The 23755-nt window shown below is 44.9% G+C and overlaps 1 protein-coding gene across 2 annotated transcripts in view; it reads right to left on the reverse strand.

The window, feature by feature from the left end:
- Nucleotides 1-1280: 1280 nt before the first annotated feature.
- Nucleotides 1281-23755, reverse strand: part of LOC147618874 (16S rRNA processing protein RimM family) — a 41796-nt gene continuing 19321 nt past the window's right edge. For both annotated transcript variants that reach the window (XM_086773971.1, XM_086773970.1), the window contains exons 6-12: nucleotides 13859-14107; nucleotides 9113-9312; nucleotides 8733-9027; nucleotides 8529-8645; nucleotides 2740-2928; nucleotides 2034-2555; nucleotides 1281-1910 (exon numbers count right to left, since the gene is read on the reverse strand). In XM_086773971.1, the coding sequence (XP_086630097.1) occupies nucleotides 1875-1910; nucleotides 2034-2555; nucleotides 2740-2928; nucleotides 8529-8645; nucleotides 8733-9027; nucleotides 9113-9312; nucleotides 13859-14107 (1608 nt within the window). In that variant the 3' untranslated portion in view covers nucleotides 1281-1874. The remainder of the gene's footprint in view (nucleotides 1911-2033; nucleotides 2556-2739; nucleotides 2929-8528; nucleotides 8646-8732; nucleotides 9028-9112; nucleotides 9313-13858; nucleotides 14108-23755) is intronic.

Below are 23755 nucleotides of genomic sequence, written 5' to 3' on the forward strand. Positions count from 1 at the left end.
AGACATTGTATCAAGGACTTCTACGTGTAATAAAGATTTCTACGTGTAATAAATTCTAGTGTCTCATACCACAAAAAATTATCCTACATAAACCTAGAGATAAGCATACATTGAAATCCTTCACACAAGATTAATCTATATCCCATACCACAGGACTAACACATTGTTAAAAATTCATAAAGTATAGTTCAAAAATGAAAAGATTAGTTTCTCTAAAGTCTTACTTTTGATGCATAAAAACTCTCCTTGAATTTTTCAAAAAATCTTGAATGAAATTTATTGTAAGAATAATCAAATAAATGAATATGTTACCTCAAAAGTCGGAATACTCGATATGCTCATGTATTGCGCCATTGGAAGTGGCTTGTAATTGCTTGCTTAACACTGATTTTAGAGGTGAAATAACTTTTTCTTTAAACTATGAGCTTTCATTAAAAAAACCAATGGCAAATCCATCTTACTACATGTAATAAAGGAGTTATACATTGCAAACTAAATAGGATACAAAATGGCCTCATACTTATCTTTACAAGTCTCAAAAAATATGTTTAGAAAATTTGTTGAAGCCATGTACTATATTAACATGCTCCTTGGCCATACAATATTTATAATCCAAGGTCTCATACATTTAAAAAGTAGACCATGGCAACCTAGGATCAATCCACATAAACACAAGAAATCACAAAGACTCCACTACAAATCTATTGAAAGAATACGCTACTCTTTAGCTTATGTTTTGCACACCACAAAATTATCAAAGTTTAAAGTTTGAAAGTTCTTTGGATGAACAAGTTTCATCTTTTGAAAGTTGCAACTATGTATAGTACTAATATACACAACCTAAAGATTAATTATAGGCATAAGTGGTTTGTAGCTTTTAGAAAATGCTTCTTGGAGATAACTTTGAATAATGACATCAAACTATAGATATAGTTGCTTAGAAGAGAAACAAACTCTCGGTAAAGTTATTTAGATTACTTTTGGAGAGAATTCTTTGATTAATGGCATCAAACTCTAGATATGTAGATTTTAGAAAATGTTTCTTGGAGAGAATACATTGATGAATGACATCAAACTCTTGATATAGCTGCTTAGAAGAGAAACAAACTTTCCATAAAGTTGTTTAGAATACTTTTGGAGAGAATACCTTGATTAATGACATTAAAGTCTAGATATAGTTGTTTAGAAGAGAAACACCTCTATGGTGTGGAAGGTGTGATTTATATTTCATTTTAATCTAGGCTTGGTATTGTTAATCAAATGAGAACCACTACGGATGCTTGGACACAAGAAGATTAAATTCATAATGTCAAAAAGCAATCTCAACCTATAAAGGATTTGGGTACAACAATATATAGAAAAGAAAAAAGCTTTTGCCTTAAAATAGCAGCCCTTTTGGGCTTTAGAATATTATATGTTTGCCATCTTTCTGCACTTGTACTTTTGATTGTTTCATTAGTCCAAAACTTCACATCAATGAGCTCAAGTTTCTTATGAAACTACTGATAGCTTCTTGGAGTAAAACTCACTACTCAATTAGATTATGGACTATCACCCATGGGTTAAAACACTTGGTTGGAAACAATTGCTTGGAAAGTTGAGGTGTTCAGTTATGGTTTTTTACCTGCACTCAGTTGATGACACAATTCATATATATTACCTGCATTAACCACCCTCCAAAGATAGATATGCTCTCTGCTCCTTCATCCTCAACACATGGAAAATTACAAGATAAATACAACCGCACTGACTCTGAAGTGGAAATTCTGCTTTTTTGAAACTGTGATGGGATGATCATCAAGGATCCTCAGGGCTGCATGTATAGTAACACTCACTGAGTGCGAGTCTTAGTTTCCACTCTCCTTCCCAACTGGTTACCAGTCCACTGCATCACACTTGAGGAGGGCAACCTGAAGTCACAGTAAAAAGTCATTGTATAGAAAGGAGCTATGGCAACACACCTAGCGGCACTTCCAAGAACAAGAACGTCGTAGATTGAAAGCAATGCTAAACAATACAAAAAAAGTACCTACCTTGGATGGAGGACAGAATAGTAAAGAGCTATGAAGAGAGCATTTTAGTTGCATTGCATTGTTTCTGTCAGAGCTGATTTCCACGCATTTTTCCTCCATTACCTCCATGTGAGGAGCACTCTTCAAAACAGCCTCATATATAAACCCGTACCTTTGTTGAGAAAGGTGCCTAAGATACTCCACTGAATATGTGTAATTACAAAATGGAGAAACTCTGTAAACCGGCTTGTTATCTTCCAGAGCAGTGAAGGCTGCCTTTTCCAGGTCTTCTGGCTTCAAAACAATGAAGCGCCCAGATGAAAGGATGGTGCTTTTACCAACTTCATCGGTTCTTTCAGGCGCTGATTTGAATCTGTTACCATTCTTACCATGAAAAGAACCTTCCTGAAGGCACAAGATGCCATGGTCACCTTCCAATAAGCTAGAGGTAACCTTGACAGCAACACTTGCTGCTTGTTCTTTCATTAATCCAAAGATCACAGGATCCGTATTGCTGACAGCAGACTTGCCTGTAGCACAAACCTGGAATTTACAAGGCATAAGTAGACCATGGAGACAGCTTTAAGAGTCATGCATGTGTGTGCCTGTGTGTGTGCGTGCGCACATAAATATTTATTTGGTTATGGTGCGAGCACACGCCGTGTTAAAAAGCAGAAATGATTCTGTGTTTGGTGGTTTGGGTAGGAAGAAGAGGAAATATATATACATGAATATAATCGATGCCCATTTCAACCAGATTGTTAAGAACCCCTGAGTCGTCCAAATCCCCAATAACCTGGCCTTCACCACCCGGACCAGTGATAACTCTCCACGGAGACTCCAATAGAATTTTGTGAAAGTCTTCTCTGGCATCACAACTGATGTACGGCAAGCAACTCAACTTTACAAAAGAGACCTGTATCCACAATAATGAAAGAATCAGAATGGAGATGGACTGTAGTCTAAGGTTCTGAAATAGGCACAAGGAAATAAAGTCGGTTGTTGAAAAGGCATAGATACTGCTCTATCTCTGGGCAGAAAAACCATACAGGACATCCAAGGAGCATCTTTCGTCTCAATGCTTGTAAAGTGAGGAGAACACGGCAGATAAAACTTAAGTGCAAGATTATCAAACATTGTAGCTTGAGGGTGAGCTTGTTCCCGCTGATCCCCCCCCCCAAGTTCATCCCACTTGCCTCCCCCCCCTCTCTCTGCTGCCCTTTGCCGTCTCCTGCCCCCCTCCCCCCCCTTTCTCTCTTCGCTGCCCTTTCTTTTCTTTCTTGTTCTTTTTCTTTCCTTTTTTTTTCTTTTCTTTTCCTTTCCCTACCCCTCCCCTCTCTCTCCTCCCGTGAAATTTGCTGCTTCCTGGATTCTGGGGTTTTCAATTTTACTTGGCAAGCTTCGGTTTATTCTGGTCTTCACCCTCACAGGAGGACTCCATAGCAGCCGCTCCGTCATCCCCGACCAAAGCTGCCGTCGCTTGCATTTCCTTCTCCGAAGCGCATCTACAGGTTCTTGCCGCAACAGTTGCCTCACTCAAGACCTCCACCCTGGTCTGCAAAATTGTTGGTAGCCACCCTGCGCGCGGACAGCTTGGGGATCTCTTTCAGGCCAGCCTCATCGGCGAACCTGCAAAGATCATTGATATTCCCCCTCTGTGGCGCGGATACTACCAAGTGGAGTTCGACTCGCCATTGGTGTCACACCGAGTCATGCAGTTGAGTCCCCTTGCACTGCGTACGATGCAGGCCTTATTTGCACGGTGGCAACACGGCTTCAATCTTGTGTCTGACCCATTGGCTGGCGTTTCGGGCTTCCCAGTGACAGTTTGCTTCCTAGGCCTTACGAAGGAGTACCTTCCTCTTCTCCCGGAGATAGGTGGTGCCATCGGGAGAGTGATGGATTACACACCCCCCCCCCCCCCAACCCTCAATGTTCTGAGAGGCCGGCCGGCCTCTCTGAGCCCCCGGCAGACCCCTCCCCCCAGCTTTCCTCTCCGATAGATCCCCCTCAGCAGCACCCCTCCCCGGCCTCTCCGCCCCTCCGCCATCTCTCGCCGCCACCTCCCCCAGTTTCATCACCAACTTTACCCACCGTAGCGCACTCTGTCCCTCCTTTATCATCCGAGCCCCCCCCTCCCTCCCCCATCTGCCTCTCCAGAGCACTCTTGTCACCCCCCAACAGCCCTTGACCCGGTGCGGAGGCAGCCGGCAGGATCAGTCTGTCGCTTGATTCACCGATTCTCCGATAGAGATGACCATTGTTGCCTCCCCGGTGAGGGCCCTCCCGCTAGAGTCACCAGGTGGGCCCCCCAGGATCTTGGGACAGTCTGTGGACTACAGTTTCTTCTGATGTCTGCCAACAAAAGCGACTGACATTTTTGAGGAGACAGTAGCCCCTCTTCGGGTATGTGTGGTTTTTCACCACTCTAGGCCCTCTACGCTACCTCAACATCTATGCTCCGAACGCTGTTGCAAGTAAAGCCCTCTTACGGCAGGCCCTCCCTCAAGCTAACTTTTGGTGCTTGGGCGGTGACTTTAACATGATTGAGGCAACAGAGGAAAGGCTTGGAGGTGGTACATCCACAGTTCCAAGAGCACAGTACTCAAGCTTGGGAGGAGATGATTCTTGCATTCAAGGCACAAGACCCTTGGCATCTTCCAGAGTTTGGGCGTAGCCCTGGGAGCCTTTGCTTCTCGAGATTGGATAGGAGGAGCACCGGCCCCAATCTCTCTAGACTTGACAGGTTTTATGTTGATGAGTGGGCTTGCAACCGAGGGGGTATGATTGGTATTTTGGTAGACCTGATCACGCCCCGGTTATTTTGTCCTTAGAGGACCCCTGGAAGCATGACAAAGCATGCGAGCTCAAGGATTCCGGACAGCCTCATTCAAGACCCAGAGATATGCACAGCAGGATAGCCCTGTGCAAGGGGTGGTCCCCGTAAGTGAGGGCATGATGAGCTACTCCCTTGAGGGAGGACCCGGGCCTGGGAGCCCCTGTCAAGGTGTCTACAAGTGAATAAGAGCCTGGCCTTATATAGCCCCTACTGGAGCTGGCCGACTGGCTCTAGAAAAAAGACCCACGACTGGACAAAATAAACATGTGAATAATGGGTGGCCAACCCTACAACCAAGGGCTTGAACATGAGGGAAAAATATGGTGCTGCCCGGGATAAATCTGGGCACCCCTGATACACAACTTGGGCACACTACCAGGAGATGAATAATGCTAACACCCCCTCTCAGATCCTCGGAGAGAAACCGGTCCAAGGAGCTGGAAAAGGAAACCTCCAAAGCAAGTCGAGAAGTCGATCTGCTCCCGCCTCTGCCACTTACTCCAAGAAACAGCTCCCGATTCAAAAGTCCAACGAAATCCAAAAAATGAATCACCAAATGTCCATATCTCCAACCCAATCTGTATCACACCAGTCCACACAATGTGCTCCCTCTTCAGCCCAAGAAAGGATGTCGTCTGACTCTCTACCTCCAAGAAAAAATCTGCTCTTTAGAGAACACCGCGAAACTACCCTAGAGGCCCACAATGTCTACATTAGCCCTGGTACTCAAGCCTCCAACTCTGAGCTTGTTGAGCACCAATCTCTAGATACAAGGTTTCCGGATCTCCATGTATCCCTCGGTCCAAGAATGCCTCTCTGTCCTGCTAACACTCCAAGTGAAAGAAACATACCTCCAGCACTGCAGCTGACAATCCTGCTCGCACCTGACCTTTAAAACCTGTATCCATAACTTGTCGTCGCGTGATGGAACTACTACTCACACACCCCTATCAGTCACCCAATCACATGGCAACACCCCCTGAGCTCTTCGGTGTTAACTATGGCACTGAGCTCAAGAAAGCTCTCCTGCCAACACCTGACACCCCCAGCTGGCAAGCTCCCAACCACCTAGTCACGTGTCCATGTGGAACCAAACATCCACAACTCATCATCCCAAAGCACAATCTGATGTCAATCATCTACTCCAAACTGTTGCTCCACTGGTACCTACCTGTACCCAATGAACCTGTACACCTGCCATGCATCTTGTTCCCATCCTGCAATTGAACAAGTACCTGCGAACCTCGACAACAGCTCTTGTCACCAAGTGACTTAGCTTGCCTTTGCATGAATGCCGATATCAACCTTTACACCAAGCTCCCAAATCAATGCTCATCCTAGGGATGAAGACTCCTGCGCCTGTACCTTGTAATCCAGAAGGCCATCTGCCTGGGGAATAGGAGTGGCTCACCTTGCCAAGTAACCACATCCCCCTCTCAAGGTGAACACCCTGAGAACCTAAAGGAAACACCTGTACACCAGCAAAACTATGTTGAACTGGCACAAACTCATAGACCCCCTTTGCTGTCGAGAAAGGACTAACTGACTTCCACACACACCTCGAGGATGTGAATCCAAGTGTGCACCCATGAGTCTGAAAACTCTGACAAAGCAAAGATTGGCCGAGCAAGGGCTCAAGGTCATGTGGGAAGGCACCATTCCTGGAAAAGAACACCTGCCTCCACTGCCTCCAAAAACGCAGATGAGATAATGCTGTTGTAACCAGCCGACAGCACGTATACCAAGAAGAGAGGGAAAAGGAAAACACAGCACCTTCAGCACCTCCTCTGGGGGAAAACACAGCCATGCTGCCCAGCACCCCCTATGGAGAAAAACGTTGCCATGCTGCCCAGCATCTCCTATGGAGAAAGAACGCAGCCAAGCTGCCCAGCACCTCCTCCTCTAGAAGAAAACGCAGCCATGCTGCCCAGCACACCCGCTGGAGAAAAACGCAGCCATGCTGCCCAGCATCTTCTCTGGAGAAAAACGCAGCCAGGCTGCCCACCTTCAGAGAAAAAACGCAGCCATGCTGACTGCCCTTCACCTGCTCACAAGGGCAAAAAACGCAGCCAGAAGAGTACCTACTTTGGCTGCCCTAGTCTTGCAGAAAACGCAGCCAGAAGGGGCTGCCCTGTACCTCCTCCAGGCCCCCCAGACAAAGACCTCCTCTGCAACCAGCAGTATCAAAAAATGCAGAAATCCTTCTCTCAGAAAAAACGCCAGAACACCTTATGTAGAAGAGCTTCAACCTGGTGCTCTGATACCATGTCAAAAGTGCGCAGCGGAAAGCGTGAGACATAGGCACAGAGAGAAAGAAAACGAATCTGCATAATGATGAAGAAGCAATGATACAAACAGCCCTGTGCAAGGGGTGGTCCCTGTAAGTGAGGGCATGATGAGCTACTCCCCTGAGGGAGGACCCGGGCCTAGAAGCCCCTGTCAAGGTGTCTACAAGTGAATAAAAGCCTGGCCTTATATAGCCCCTACTAGAGCTGGCCGACTGGCTCTAGAAAAAAAAACCCACGACTGGACAAAATAAACATGTGAATAATGGGTGGTCAACCCTACAACCAAGGGTTTGAACATGAGGGAAAAATGTGGTGCTGCCTGGGATAAATATGGGCACCCCTAATACACAACTTGGGCACACTACCAGGCATAGTTGTTTCTCGTACGCGTACGAACAGGTTCGTACGTACGAGTCGTACGGTACGATACCGTACGATATCGTACGGTACGAGTTGGTTTTTTTTTCTTTTTCTTTTTTCGTTTTTCTTTTTTCCTTGAAAAAAAAATTCCAAATGCTAAAAAAAAATTAGAAACCCTGCTTTACGAAGATCCCAAATGCTCGCAATACTTCGCAACTTTTGTGTCCACTCAGTATTCCATATGGGGTTGTGGAGAGACCTAAAAAGTCTGGCGAGGTAGACTGGTAGTGTACACTTGATTGGTAGGATGAGAGAATCTTGCTATATCACTTGGGGATCCCTGGTATAGGTAGGCTAGACAATTAGATTCTCAAGTTATGCACGAGGGAGAACATTTGGACATGGCCATTTTGATCTAGAGAGGAGTCCCTAAACTTATCAACCTAGATGCACTCCTCGTATTTGTGCAAGGACGGTCCCTTAGTCATAAACGCTACACTGGGAGACCTTTGGTATTGCATTACCCATCCAGGTTCTTTTTTGGAGACAATCGGGAGATCCAACCGGGAGAGAGACATATCCATGTACTGGTTTCTCAAGCACTGTAGACCCCTCCCCTCCCAACCTTCCCTCACATTCAAGCTTGAAGCTCTATAGCTTGTAAGTGTAAAAAATAAAAACCGTATTTTATCGTACGGTATCCGAAAATTTCATATCGTACCAAAAATTCCCGTACGGTATCGTATTTTCGTACCGTGACAACCATGCTACCAAGAGATGAATAATGCTAACAGTATGGCCACTATGTCTCAAGAGACCATCTAGGCAAGAGATGCATCATCTGGAGTTCTATTGCATAAGCCATACAGACAAAAGATACTGTCTCACTGCATAACACAAAAAGCAAGCCAGCTGCATGAAAACCACCCAGGGCCCCCCATCATCCTCCACTGAGTTGGTAAGCATGATATGGTTTAATCTCATCCACAGATATGACAATGATATACAAAAAGATTGTAAGAACTATACCTGCCCCTCGGTGAGTCCAAAATACACTTCATTTCTGAGCAGATTCTTAGTGCACTCCTCTGATGCCTCGGTAGTAACCACCACCCATGGTATCAGGGGCTTCTCCCCCGAGATCATCTGCTACATTCAGCAAATAGATGTTAAACATGCACAGTATGAAACATTACGCTTAAACAAGGGACAACGAAAGAATACCCCGGTTACCTCAGCCATGTCTTGCATGGCAAGCAGTTGCTGTGCTTGATACTGTAGAGTCAATTTGAGGGATGCATCTGCCGTGCTAGTTTCTGTAAGCTCTCCAGTGGGCAGTGCAACGATTGCTACTCTACCTTCTGAAACTAGCTCGAGTCCTTGTAGCCACAAATTCCAAGTCAGTTTATTTACTTTGTTACTGCATTCCAATTCTTTAGGAGAAGTACCAAGCCATTCTTTCAGGCCTCTCCAGTCTAGAGAGGGAGCCGTGTCAGACGGAAATGAATATGTGTCACAATCTAAAGACCTGCATGCAAATATTTCTTAAATTCTCAATCCATGTAAAAGATGTGCAATGTTGCAAACACCAAGTAAACATTTTAGAAAAATACAATTTGGGATCTTTCAATGAAGTCTCTATTGCAGATTTGAATGACTTGAAGTCGATGTCCAACAATTGTGCCCTCAAAGTCTCCCTCTGAAGCTCATCTCCAAGAGCTAGGCCTGACAAAATATGGCCCTGCTTCAATGCCAGTACACGTTTTTTTACTCCAGAGATTCTTTCTTGCAATTTCCGCTTGGTTTTCAAGGCCTGAATCATGAGCAAACATAGAGCCTCCATCAGAACACAATTTAATTGGATTGAAAGAAGCAATAACACCAAATGCACTATGTGTGTTCAGCATACACATGTTAATTTTGGACTCTGGACAAGCCATGATGAACTTATTAATCAAGGTTTTGAATGGGTAGATAGAAGTTGTTTCATATCATGGGAACACTAGTCAACACATGCATGCAAGGTTGGTGGAGGTGTGGGGAGGACTCATCAGCCCTGTGGGCGCTGAAAAAATCCATCACTTTTTGCTCTAGGACAAATTCGAAGAGATTCACTCGTCTTTCTCCCCTACACGACCGTATGGAAAGGACTTCCTCTTTCTTGGTACCTGCTGTACAGCTTAAGCCTTATACACCAACTGTACGGCCTGTTAAAGGGCAACCACTCCATTGATTGCTATTCCTAAGCTTCTGCTGGCAGCTGTACAGTACCACCCAACTGACTTCAGAGCTGCTCATCTGCTGTGTGGCCATCTTCTTTGCTGCTGCCATACCACAGTTGTGCAGTCAGTGTTGCCTGGGGATTTGTGTGTTGTGCCCATATGTTGGGAAACTCCTTTAAAGATCATACAAGTGTGGCAAAGCTTGGAGAATAGAGAAATGCTGTCCAAACTGACTGAAGACTTTTGAAGGCATTTGAAGACTTGCAGCTCGGTCTGGAGGTGAATGTGATTGATCATTAAAGTATCTATGCTGCCTAGATCTTGACTTCACTGCCCGGAAGTTGATGGGGCTGCACTTGAAGTCTTGCTCATCACCGATTGTTGAAAATCAAGGGATCTGGGCTGAAGAGGACATTGCCCAAGGCACAGATAGACTTGTGACGAAAGCTTTGGAGAACCACGCTATCTCAGTTGAAGAGAAGATTGCCCAAGGCACGGCGCAACAGAAGCGTGGTGGGCCCATACAGGGTTGTTTCCGTACGGTGTACGACAGCTTATCGTACGGAATACCATACGGAACGATACCGTACGTACTCGTACGGATTTTTCAGGAAAAAAAAATTCAAAAATAAATTAATTTTTTTGGTAGAGGTAATGGTCTTTTTTTTGCTTATCTATGGCTGTTTGAGCTTCCTCTGTGCTATGATGCTTCCCTCCTTTCTAAAATACTCCATATCTGGACTTGGAAATACCTATGTTTATAAGTATTTTTTTAAAACACCGTATTTTATCGTACGATAAGAAAAAAATTTATATCGTACCGTATTTTCCCATACGGTATCGTATCGTACGAACCGTACGGTATCGTACCTGACAACTATGGGCCCATAACCTTCCCCCCATAGTGATAATCTGGCTAGAAAGCCCAATTATCTTGGAATAGGTTTATATACCTAGATGCATGCCCAAATTCACCTTTTAGGAACGTGCATGTTATATACTCATGGTAGTCAACCCACAAGACTATATAACTATCAACTCCATTATACATAGTATGGACTAAATACTACGACATCCCCACAAACGTCATCAGTGCCCAATAGTGGGTGTAGAACTCTGTATCAAGATATGCTCTCTCTATCTCTCTCTCTCACACACACACACACACATTAGCCCGGTGAGAGATACTTGTGGGTCATTCTCGTGGTGTGCTCGACATCAGAGATCTTGTGCGTCGACATCGACATCGACTTGGATATCCTACATCGGCATATTTGTTTGTTTTGTATTCATTGATTGTATTGATCCTGGCCAGCGTGCCTGTGGATTGTTCTTGAATAAATTCCTGAAAGGGGGCGGAACCTGTTCCCCGCTCAATGTGGTGTACTGTGCAAGATCTCCATTCCCTTCTCTCTCCCCTCTCTCTTTATATTTTTTTCTCTTGGACACGTGGTTGAGTCTGTCACTACACGCCCCGCTCGGCTTACAGTGCGGAGGTAAATGTATTGATCATTAAAGTACATATGTCGCCTAAAGCTTGTCTTGGCTGCCTGGAAGTTGACGGGGATGCACTTGAAGTCTTGCTCATCACTGATTGATGAAAATCAAGGAGAACCAAGCTATCCGAGCTGAAGGGAGAGCGCCCAAGGCACAAAATAGGCATGTGACCGAAAGGTTTGGAGAACAAAACTATCTAGGCTGAAGAGGAGATTGCCAAGGCACTGCCAGGCTTGTGCCATCGACGCTTCAGAGAACCAAGCAATCTGGGCTGAAGAGGAGATTGCCCAAGGTACAGTAACCAGAAGAGAGGATCTCAAGGGAATTAATTATTAACTTTATTAAACACACAATTATGCACAATTGAAAAATAACCAGAAAGCCAACACCACACTGGGGTCAAAGATAGGCAGACCCCCCCCCCCCCCCCCCCGCCCCCTCTCTCACATTTTATTGCTAAGGAGAATTCATACTACAAGATTGTGGATATTCAATAGACCAACATATATCTTGCCCATGTCACAGGTTCATCAGGATCCTTGCCAGCTAACTACTGACATAAGAATCCTCATTGTGGGCGTATTTATAAATGGAGGGACTCTCTTCCAGACTACTCTGGTTCTCCTTGAGCCTCCTTGCCAGCTAACTACTGACATAAGAATCCTCATTGTGGGCGTATTTGTAAATGGAGGGACTCTCTTCCAGACTACTCTGGTTCTCCTTGAGCCCTCTCACACGCGTATACGAAAACAAAGGGACTTCCTCCTGAAATACTCAGGTTCTTTGAAGTTTTAATTGGTGGATCCTCTTAGACAGCCCTGGCACTCTCAAGGAGCCCAAAGCCAGAAGGATCAGCCTTCAAATCTTCAATTGGCCTCCCAGAATCTCTCCAAAGCCTTCTATTGATCCTGAAGAGCAAAGGCAATCCCTACTTTCATTTGACCAGCCCTCAAATGCATAAAAACAGAGCCTGCTTCACTCGGACAGCAATATACAGGTGTTCAACAGCCACAAATAATTATATCTCCAAGAGAGAGAAGGGAGAAAACAGTTGTGCAGCCACCAACAGAGAAGATGAATGCCTCACAGCTTTGGGGCCATACAGTCTGTGGGCAGTAGAAGGCGTAGTTTGTACAGCATGTGGGACAGCTGCAGCAGGTTATACAGTATATGGAGTAGTTGGTACAGGTCTAGGGTATATTAAGCAGCTGCAGCAGACCGTACAATATGTGGGGAAACTGGAAACTTGACCATACAGCAGAAGAAAGCTGTACAGCAACAGGTAGCATCAAGGAGCAGCGTGAAAAAGCAATGTTCCCTCTGATGGAGGGGAAGCTGGTCTACTTGCAAAGACAATGGTGGTAGGAGAGTCAGTTTGCCCAAGCAATGCATAGGAAGACCCCTTGTGGGCTGGTTTTGGTTCCCAATCCATGCAGGAGGGTGGTGCCAAGTGATGTGTAGCCCCCTGGCACTCGCAAGAGCTGCCCACCCACTTGGTGGATGCCCATATGGGTTGTGCACAACCTCCTCCACAAAAAGGGGCACCCAATTTAACTGTCCACCTCCTATTAATTTTGGCCTTTGTGTTTATAATTTGTCTGCCCAAGCTTTAATGAATGTGTACCAACAAACACACATCAACCATAAAACCGTTTAAAAATAAAAATGTAGACTTAGGTAATACTTACATCTGCAAAACCAATATCCTGTTGGGCCTCAGACAAAGTTATGCAGACGTGCCCACAGCGTTTCAAAGCATCCTTGAACCCATGGACATTCACAAGCATTGAAAACCAGGCAATGTCCACATTGGAAAACAGGTTCACACACGTTGTCCATCATCACAAATTTCAATGGTCTAACACCATGTAGAGCCCATCACAAGAAAAAATCTTATTAAAAAACCTGGCTGAAGCCCCCTTATCCCATGTAAGAGTGATTAACTACAATTGCATCTAACCATCCAGGTATCAAAGATGGGCTCTACATGGTCTAACACCATGTAGAGCCCATCACAAGAAAAAATCTTATTAAAAAACCTGGCTGAAGCCCCCTTATCCCATGTAAGAGTGATTAACTACAATTGCATCTAACCATCCAGGTATCAAAGATTGAGCTTTTGCTTGTCCACCTGACTAGACAAAATTTGAAAATCTCCACAACCTTGCATTCAAATCAATGAAAACAAGGTAAGAGGTGTTGTACTCACTCCACCTGACCGATGAGACAAATTCTTTGGCTATTGTGGTGCAGGGCACAATGAGGTGTCTGCCATGGCTATAGCCTACAAAGCTAGTATCTCAATTCCAAAGAAGACTTCCTGTTCCTACTACCTGGTTGAGCACCCAGCGCATTTGAGGATGCCAATAATCTCTAGCCTTATAAGCCACTATGTATCTCCACCCAAAATGTTGGTCTCAATATGGTTAGGTGGTGATTGCATGTCTGAAAATGAGGAAGTGGACATGTCTCCAGGCACATCAATTCTTTCAAGTGTGGAGGAACCTATATCCTTAATGCAACATCTAGCATAGAAACCTTCATCCTTTAATAAGCATTTAGCTGTTCCATGCAAGAACTCTTCTCATGTTAACCAAGATACCATCCTACGAGATTTTGGAAAATAACCAATCAACGAACCTGTTTTCTCAATTCCTGCTTTAGAGGCTTTTTTGATGGAAGATTTAATTCCAGAAGCCCTTTTGGAGGAGTAATTTCTACCCGTCTAGCTTGCATGTCAACAACCGGAACAATCTCCTCCGCAAATGGTATCCAAGCAAGAAACTCTTTTGTTTCTTCGTCTCTCAGGGAAGAGAGTTTCACACGCAGAAGATCACTAGCACCACTATTGAAAACATCCACTATGCTCCCTATCACTTCCCCAGAATCCTGCAAAAAAGGAATTGATCATGCAAATGATTAAGACGCTAGCAAATGGAAAAAATAAAAAACATCCTGCAGACGTTCATGAGGTGGAGATGATATAAAAGAAATATGCTAAGAGACCAAAACGCAACTCTTTTCACCATGCTCTTTTCTCAGCTTCAGATGAACTACTCTACTTTGGATCATGTCTTTAATCTCCGAGCCACAATTGCAGAGGTGAGGGCACGGAAGCAACATGTATATTGCTGTTTTGTGGATTTCCGAAAGCCTTGGACTCGGTCCCTAGATCCCAACTTTTACACAGCCTACAGGAGCTTCAGTTTCCATTGGATGTATGAGGAGTGATGGCTTTATATGAGACAATGATTGGTAGAGTCCAGGCACCAGGAAGACTCTCAGGAAACATCCACAATACTATTGGGGTCAAGCAAGGCTGCCCGCTATCTCCTGCACTGTTTGGGCTGTATATAAATGAGATCACATCGTTTGTGGACAGATTTGGAGAAGCTCACGATCGGCTCAGACGGTGGTGCCCATCTTGCTATATGCAGATGGCATAGTCCTGATTTCTGATTCTGCAGAGGGGTTACAGAGACATCTAGATGCATTGCAGAGATTTTGTGACGAGAGAGACCTCACTGTCAACCTTGGCAAAACCAAGGTCATGCCTCCTACCAAGTATGGGCTGGCTGGTACTTTCTATATAGAGGAGCACAGGTGGAGATCGTCTCATCTTATGTCTACCTCAGAGTGGCCTTCATAAGCCCGACCTTCTCCGTGATACCAACTGCCCATGCACACCTTGTGAGAGGATACGCATCCCTAGCACATCTGGAGAGACAATGTTTCCAGGCCCACTTCCAAGAGCCTCGCACCAAGTGCTGGTCGTTTGACACTCTGGTACACCCCACAGTGATGTATGCTCCCCCTTTTTTGGGACCAGATCTCGAAGTGGATGATTGGTGAAGTGTAGAGAGACTGCAAGTGATGATGATGCTCTCACGTGTGATCCAGAGTAAGCCATCGGTGTCACATGATGTCGTCTTAGCTCATCAGTTTGGAGAATTCCCTCCCATCATAGATGCACACTTTACAATGGTTTAAGTTTATATCATGACCATTGGATTAGATGCCACATGTCAGCTTCTGGTTTAATCTTGGTACTAGTTACGGCTTCATCATTAAGGACCAAACTTTGATGTAATTTGTACCATGGACACATGTCACTTGCCATGCGGATTGCAATTGGACAGATCCGGGTCTCCTCCCACTGCCTTAGTGGAGACAAGGAGGACAGAGGCTATTGTTCACAAGGATAGGACCTGTAGACCCTACTCTACGGAGGTCAAGACAAAGGAGCACTAGATCTGCAAGTGGCCAGTATATTTGAGATCAAAGGGAGACTCATGTTAGTGTCATCATAATGTGCACACCTTCCGACAGTGCCATGTAGACATGATTATTTCTTGCAGCCGCCTAAAGGACAAAGTTAGAGGCTGTATATTGGCAATTTGGAGTAGTTTTGGGAGCCTAAATGGTGCCCAAGACAAGGACCAATAGCCTTTGGGTATAGTTTGGAGGTTAAATATGACACTTTGGACATTATTATATGTAGGTCAAAGAGGCAAAACCGACCTGAACGACTTGCTATCAGGATCCCTATAAAAAGGCAAGTCATGGGTCATTTGTAAGCATTCGGAGACAAAGGTTGTAGAGCCAAGACCAAGGGCATGTAGCCACAACATCTGGATCAGCCAAATACACCTCCACATCAATGTTATCCACTAATGCACAAAGGAGAACAGTAAGCATTTAGTTTATGCATAGCATTCAAGAGTCAGATTTGAGATCTACAATCATTGTAATTACTCATTCATTCAATAATATACATTAGGAATAAGTTAGGTAAAGAGTCTCTCTCTTCTCCTTCTCTCTACTCATCATTGCGCATGTGATTAGCGTTAATCATTCGTGCTTAGTGTTGATCATCATTAATCACACTTCCACATAGTTAGCATGTTACAGTTATGTACCTGAGGATTATATATTGGCTAATCTATGGATTAGGGGGCCCAAAAGATTAGAAAGCAAGCTGATTAAAGTGGCTAAGGCTCATAGGTTAAAACATTTAAGTTATGGCTTAGGCTCATAGGTAAATAAACACGTAACTTGTGGCTAAGGTTCATAAGTTAATAATCACATAAGTTATAGCTATAACTTATGTGATTATAAGCCTTAGCCATAACATACGTGATTATTAACCTATGAGCCTTAGCCATAACTTACGTGTTTATTAACCTATGACTCATGAGCATTACAAGAGCGTGCGGGATCCCTTCTGAGAGGCAGACCTCACAGGCCTCATCTCTCCATCCCCAACAGCTAGACATCCAGGATATCCTTTGACGATATGGCGAGATCGTGCACGTGGTGGGTGGGTAGGTGGGTGAGTGCATGTATTTGCATGAGGATGTGCATATGTGTGCATTCATGGATGTGAAAAAATCATGTACAATATGACCTCGTGAAAGTTTCACTCACTGAAAATAGACAAGCTAAAAGGGCCTCAATGAAGGAGTTGTGTTAGGGTTTCATGTGGGAGACATACACAGAGAAGAAGGGAGAGAGAGAGAGAGACATGTGGGGATAAGTCAACTCATGAGTATGAGTGTGTGACTCCCCTATCACACATGTATATTTGCACTAGTACACATAGTGCACTTAGTACATTAAAAGTACTAAGTGTACTATGTACTATAACTTATGGGCTTGTACACACTACAAGGGTGGGCATAATGCCTTTACCCCAACAACCTCCCACTTAAAGGCAAAGTGCCCTTAAATGAAGGAAAAGAAAAAATCAGCATGTACATGATAATATACGAGGCCATATCAAGGCTGAAACTGGCCTCATCCAATGACCATCAAGTGTCTGCGCAATGAGCAAATCGCTCTGGAGGCAAACTCTTTGTCAACAGATCAGCCGGGTTGTCATCCGTATGAATCTTAACAAGCTGAATTTGCTTGTTCTCTATCACCTCTCTGATGAAGTGATACTTCACATCCACATGCTTCGTCTTTGCATGAAAGACAGGGTTCTTTGCCAACTGGATGGCACTCTGACTGTCACAATGCAACAATGGAATATCCCCTGTATAACCCAAATCAACCACTAACCGAGATAGCCATAATGCCTCCTTGCAAGCCTCTGTGGCTGCAATATACTTGGCCTCTGTAGTAGATAAGGCAGTGCACTTCTGCATCCTGGATATCCATGACAAAGCACCTCCTGTGAATGTAAACACATAACCGGTAGTAGACTTCCGGTTATCTGGATGACCGGCATAATCCGAATCCGTGTAACCATGCACTAATGCATCCTGTTTGCCAAAGCATATGCACATATCCTGTGTGCCTTTCAGGTATCTCATGACACCTTTCACTGCTTCCCAATGCTTCTTGCCAGGTTTGGCCATGTATCTAGAAACCACTCCCCCTGCAAATGCAATGTCAGGCCTGGTAGCAACCATGGCATACATGAGACTGCCACAAGCTGAAGCATACGGAATCTTGGCCATATCAGCCCTGTCACTATCCGACTGTGGGCTGTCCATAGCACTGAGTTTCACATATGGAGGCAAAGGAGTACTAGTCTTCTTCCCCCCGTCCATATTGAACCTCTGCAAAACTTTGCCAATGTATTCCTTCTGAGACAAATACAACACATGCTGATTTCTGTCCCGAAGTATCCGCATACCCAAAATGTGATTTGCATCACCCAAATCCTTCATATCAAAGGTTTGATGCAGCCTCTTCTTCAAGGCATCCATCTCTTTACGAGATTTCCCGGCAATCAACATATCATCAACATACAAGATGAGGATCAATAGACTGCCATCCAAAGCTTTCTTGGTGTATAAGCAATGATCTATGTCACTTCTCCTGAAATCCTGGGATTTCATGAATGTATCAAATTTATGATACCATTCCCTTGGTGCCTGTTTGAGCCCATAAAGACTCTTTTTCAGCTTGCATACAAGCTTCTCTTTTCCATTCACTGCATAACCCTCTAGCTGTTGCATATATATCTCCTCATGGAGATCACCGATAAGAAAAACCGTCTTCACATCCATCTGAATCAAATCCAGATCATCATGAGCAACCAAAGCTAATACAGCTCTAAGTGTGGTCATTTTGACCACTGGAGAGAAGATCTCATCAAAGTCCACACCATATTCCTGCTTGAAGCCCTTAGCCACTAACCTGGCTTTGTATCTTGGCTTTGCATCAGGTGCAACTTTGAGCCTCTAAACCCATTTGCATGGCAAAACCTTCTTGCTTGTAGGCAAATACACCAACTTCCATGTTCCATTTTTGTGCAGAGAATCCATCTCTGACTTCATAGCACGCTCCCAAAGAGCCTTGTCTGCCCTCTGTAAAGCCTCCTTGTAACATGAGGACTCCCCACAGTCAGTGAGCATCAAGTAGTCAACCCCTGGAACAAACCTGTCAGGGGCTCTGGAGGGTCTTGTGGACCTCCGTACCCAATGACCATCATTTGCAGGTTGCGGTCCAGCCTGCATATCACCTATTGGTGGCTCCTGTTCCATGCCATAAGGTTGAAATATCATGCCCGGTATTTCCTCTAACTGTGGGATATCCATAGGGATATCTTCTGCCATCTCTGGCTGTCCATTTGGACCATTTTCAGCACCATTTAAGGGCTGGTTTTGCTGCTGTAATGGCTGATTTACAGCCCTTGGTTGTTGTCCATGATGTCCATCATCATCAAAGATGACTCTGCCAGGCTCCTGTTGCCTTGCAAGCTCCTTATACATGCATGTTTCATCAAAAATGACATCATTGCTGCGTATAATCTTTCTATTCACTGGATCCCAAAGTCTATACCCCATTTCACCTTTGTCACCATATCCTAGGAATATGCATTTGTGAGACTTAGGATCAAGTTTGGTGCGTATTTCCCTGCGTATGTGCACGCAACGCAACCAAACACTCTCAAGTGCTTGTAGGACGGAGGCTTCCCTGTCCATACTTCCTCTGGCACTTTCCCACCAAGCCTCGTGTTAGGTGACCTGTTTATAAGATGAACGGCTGTCATAACAGCTTCAGCCCAAAAACCATGAGGTAACGCAGCATGTGACAACATAGAAAGGACCTTCTCTTGAATGGTCCTGTTCATCCTCTCTGCTGTCCCGTTTTGTGGAGGATCATAAGGAGTAGAGAGCTCCCTCTTGATGCCTTTAGCATCACAAAAGTCCTGAAACTGTTTGGACATATACTCTCCACCATTGTCGGAACGCAAAGCCTTCAGTGTTTTGCCAGTGTGATTCTCAACATGAGCAACAAACTTTACAAACACTGAGAATGTATCACTCTTCAAACGAAGAGGATAAACCCACACCTTGCGTGTGGCATCATCAATAGAAGACACAAAATATTTTGCCCCTCCCAAAGAAAGCTGAGGCATCTCACATACATCTGTATGCACAAGCTCTAACTGAGCATCTTTCTGTCCAAGAGCTTTCTTGTGGGGGCACTGAAGTTGTCTGCCATATATACAATGCTCACAAAACTGAAAACTTGAAAACTTTAGAGAAGGCAAGTAACCAAAACGAGACAATTGCTCCATTCCTTTGACACTCATGTGTCCCAACCGGCTATGCCACATAGAGATTTCTGACAGCTCGATTGCATTTACATTAGCATGGTGACAAACACCAGCATGCATGAAGTAAAGAGTGTCCACCTTAGAGCCTCTGGCAACAACCAGTGAGCCCTTACTAATCTTCCACTTTCCACGACCAAATGTGGTAACATAATCAGCATCATCAAGCTGTCCAGTAGAAAGCAGGTTCTTCTTGATCTCAGGCACATGCCTGACATCATGGAGCATAAGCTGTGAGCCATCTGAAAACACAAGCCTCACATCACCTCTGCCAAGAATCTTGCATGCATGGTTGTCACCCAAATAAACTACTCCTTCATTGCCAGCAGTATACCTGACAAACAAGTCTCTGCAACTTGTGACATGAAAGGAGGCACTGAATCAATGATCCATGAGTGCATACCATGACCATCTCCTGCAAGAAGTGAATGGGCATCAAGTGAAGACGTGAATAGGACTTCATCCTCGCTGTCACCTGCATGTGACACATTGACTTCTTCAATCTTGACTCCACTTTTGCCCTTTGGTTTTGCATCTTTGGCTTCATCTTTGTCTTTGTCTTTTCCTTTGCCCTTTTCCTTTTGATCATTCTTCCATTTGTAGCATTGCTTTTTGATATGTCCCTTCTTGCCACAATAATGGCATTCCAAGTCCTTTTTGGAGCGGGACTTGCTCCTTCCCCGTTCTTGGCTTTTACCCCTTTGCTGGGGTCTCCCACGTGCATTCATTGCATTGGACTTTCCAACAGAGTTGTTCTTCCTGTTCATCTCCTCTTGAAGAAGAGCACCCTCAACATCCGCATATGGCAGCATAGCATTCGAATTGCTAATGGCTGTCCTGAATGTGTCCCAACTCTCTGGCAAAGTGCATAAGAGAAAGGTGGCTTGGAACTCATCGTCCATTGCCAACTTTTGATTGATTACCTGGCTGACAACACCATTAAACTCATTTAGATGGGCTGTCACGCCCCTTCCTTCATTTGAAGACCTATGAGTTTCTTCAACCAATACACTTTGCTTGAGGCACTTTGCTGGGCATACAAGTCCTGCAATCTTTGCCACATTCCCCAAGCTGTCTTCTCTTCACGAATGCTGAAAAGTAAAGAGTCTGACACAGACAACATGATAGTAGATCTTGCCAGCTCATCCATATCTTCCCATTCTTCAGCAGTAAGAGAAGCGGGCATTACACCCCTTTCTTTGATGGGCTTGTGCTGCTTCTTCTGGAGCAACACATTATAGCACTGGGTTTGCCAAATGTCATAATTATGTGAGCCTTCAAGCTTCTTGATGTGAAGCAATGAAGAGCTCTCACCTGTGGTTGCCATAGCAATATGCAACCTTTGTCAATGCTTGACTCCCTGCAAGATGTGCAAACACTGCACCAAAGCACACAAAGTGCTCACAGTTGTTCTCCCAAAGTTTATCTCCCACTGCGGAAGCACAAATGCAACTCTACTCCCACTGTATGTGATAAAATCACCAAAATCTGGTTGCTGCAGATTTAGGACAGCACCTTAGATGTGCTCTGTTCCCCTTCCAGAGTACTGTACAACAGTACTAAGTGCTCACCAATGATGTACCAAATCTGTACCGGCAAGTACAGCAACTGAAAATGAGCCTTTTCCTCACTCAAATCAATGTACAGCCATGCCAAAACTTGTACAAAGTTGTACCAAATCTGTACCAGCAAGTACAGCAGCAATAAATGCTCTCCTGGCTGTCCAAATGAGTGAAAATCAGACTTTTATAGTCCCCACCACTGCATACAACAGTCCCGAACAGAAATTGGGCAAAAGCCCCTTGACTGCAAGTGGATTTATGAGGATTCAAGGCATAAAAGTCTTGCCTGCTGCTTTGCCAAGCTCAACAAGCATAAAATCTTGAAAAGCCCCTTGATTTAAGATCAATTTCTGATCATACATGGTACATTAACGCACATGAAGGCATCCAGAGTCTTCACAATGCTTCCCCCTGGCCACATATACATCCAATACATAAAAGCCCCTTGATTTACAGGCACATTGAGTGCTTGACAGGCATCAACACATTGCTCAAAGCATCAAATGCCAGTGCCTGCATGCAAATCAACCCAATCGGCACAAAAGCCCTTTGATCTGCACTGCAATTTCCTGCAATTTAGGCCCGAATGTGAGATTGCTCACATCATACAGCATGTATGAATGCCCAATGGCACAATTACATCAAAAGCCCCAAATTTTGACATCCAATTTCCTGCAAATTGACTCTGATTGTGACCAATGTCACCCAATTTTGCCAATTTTGCTCAAAATTTGAGCAATTTGGCACTTGTACCTGCTCAATTAATGATTGTACCTGCTCAATTGCAAATCCCAAAAAAAAATTGAAGCAAATACCTTTGAAATCAGCTGATTTCTGTTGCAGGAAAAGGTAGGGAGTCGTATTTGCTCTGATGAGGTGCTGCTATTGTGAATGCCCCTTTACTGGATAGCCTTGTGAACTGGCTGATGCTGCTGCAGAAAAACTGTGCAGATGGCAGTTCCTCAGGCGGGAGCTCCTCAGGCGTGCTGCAAAAGAAGCTGCCGTGTATATACCCGCCCAACGCCTGCGAATGTTTTGCTTTAAGCAAAAGTGGGCGTGAAAGCACCGGGGACGCCAACGACCTGCGCTTGGGCGGGCGCCAGGTGTTTGTTGCCGCCGCCTTCGCCTAGTGGTGGCGGGTTGTGCTCGTCCAGCCTGGCTTCGACTTGGCGTCCCGCTACCACACTCACTGCGACCCACGCCTCAACGCCTCCCAGTCGCTCGAGCTCGCCTTCATCATCGCTGACAGGCTCCGCCGCAACCGCCTAGTAGCCAGCCGTCTAATGGCCAACGCGTTGCTGCCTGCAACTCCCTCTTGTGGCCAGGCGCTGACACCCAACGGTTTGCTGCAAGCACACGAGCTCAGCTACGGTGACTTCCTGCCTCGCTTCTTGACGGCTCTAGATGCCGTATTTGTAGGCTCCCATTGCAAGATAAGGAAGTGTGTGAAGCGAAGGCTACAGAGGTGAAACCAGTGGCCCTTGCTGTTGGCGTCAAAAATGCCTGTGGGCACGCACCCGCGCTTCTTCAAGCAAATGCTGCAATTGCAATCGCCATAGCTCTGATACCAGTTGAAGGAGTTGAGTTAGGGTTTCATGTGGGAGACATACACAGAGAAGAAGGGAGAGAGAAATGAAATGAAATGTTATATTAACGTCTTCAAAAGGCCATAATGACCTATGAGACCAAAAGTTACATCATGGTGGATCTGATACAATGTCTGGATTTAAAAAAAAAAAAACCCAGAAAAATGAAAAATAAAGATGATACTACTGGCACCTAGAAAATGAAACTGGAACTGGAAGGTACACTATGGAGGTACCTCCATCTCATAATATGTGCCGCATCGGACACTGGCGGATCTCCTCAATATCCTCTGTGGTCAGCACCCTGACTGGGTGTCTCGCATGCCTCACAAGAATAATCCGAATCTGCCGCTGCAACCTCCGTCTATGCTGGGATGCCCTCCTCCGTAGTCGTGGGCGTCTGGACCGCCCAAGCTCAATCGCACGATCAATCAGTGTACCCCTGGTGTGGGCGGTATCCATGTCCTGCTGCTGCTGTGGTCCATCTGGCGCAGTGAGAGAGAGAGACATGTGGGGATAAGTCAACTCATGAGTATGACTGTGTGACTCCCCTATCACACATGTATATTTGCACTAGTACACATAGTGCACTTAGTACATTAAAAGTACTAAGTGTACTATGTACTATAACTTATGGGCTTGTACACACTACAAGGGTGGGCATAATGCCCCCCAACACTCAACTCAAGAATCATCACTCAGGCCTACCCATGGCAGGCCAAAAAGCACTATTTACATCATTCTTGGCCAGAGCCTCTGACAGAATGAGGGAAGATACACAGAGTCAAGTACTGGTTAAAGCGAATGTAGTATGTTA

This window comes from Cibotium barometz, chromosome 34 (genome assembly GCF_041138505.1).
Source record: "Cibotium barometz isolate CiBa-2024 chromosome 34, ASM4113850v1, whole genome shotgun sequence".
Taxonomy (NCBI): Eukaryota; Viridiplantae; Streptophyta; class Polypodiopsida; order Cyatheales; family Cibotiaceae; genus Cibotium; species Cibotium barometz.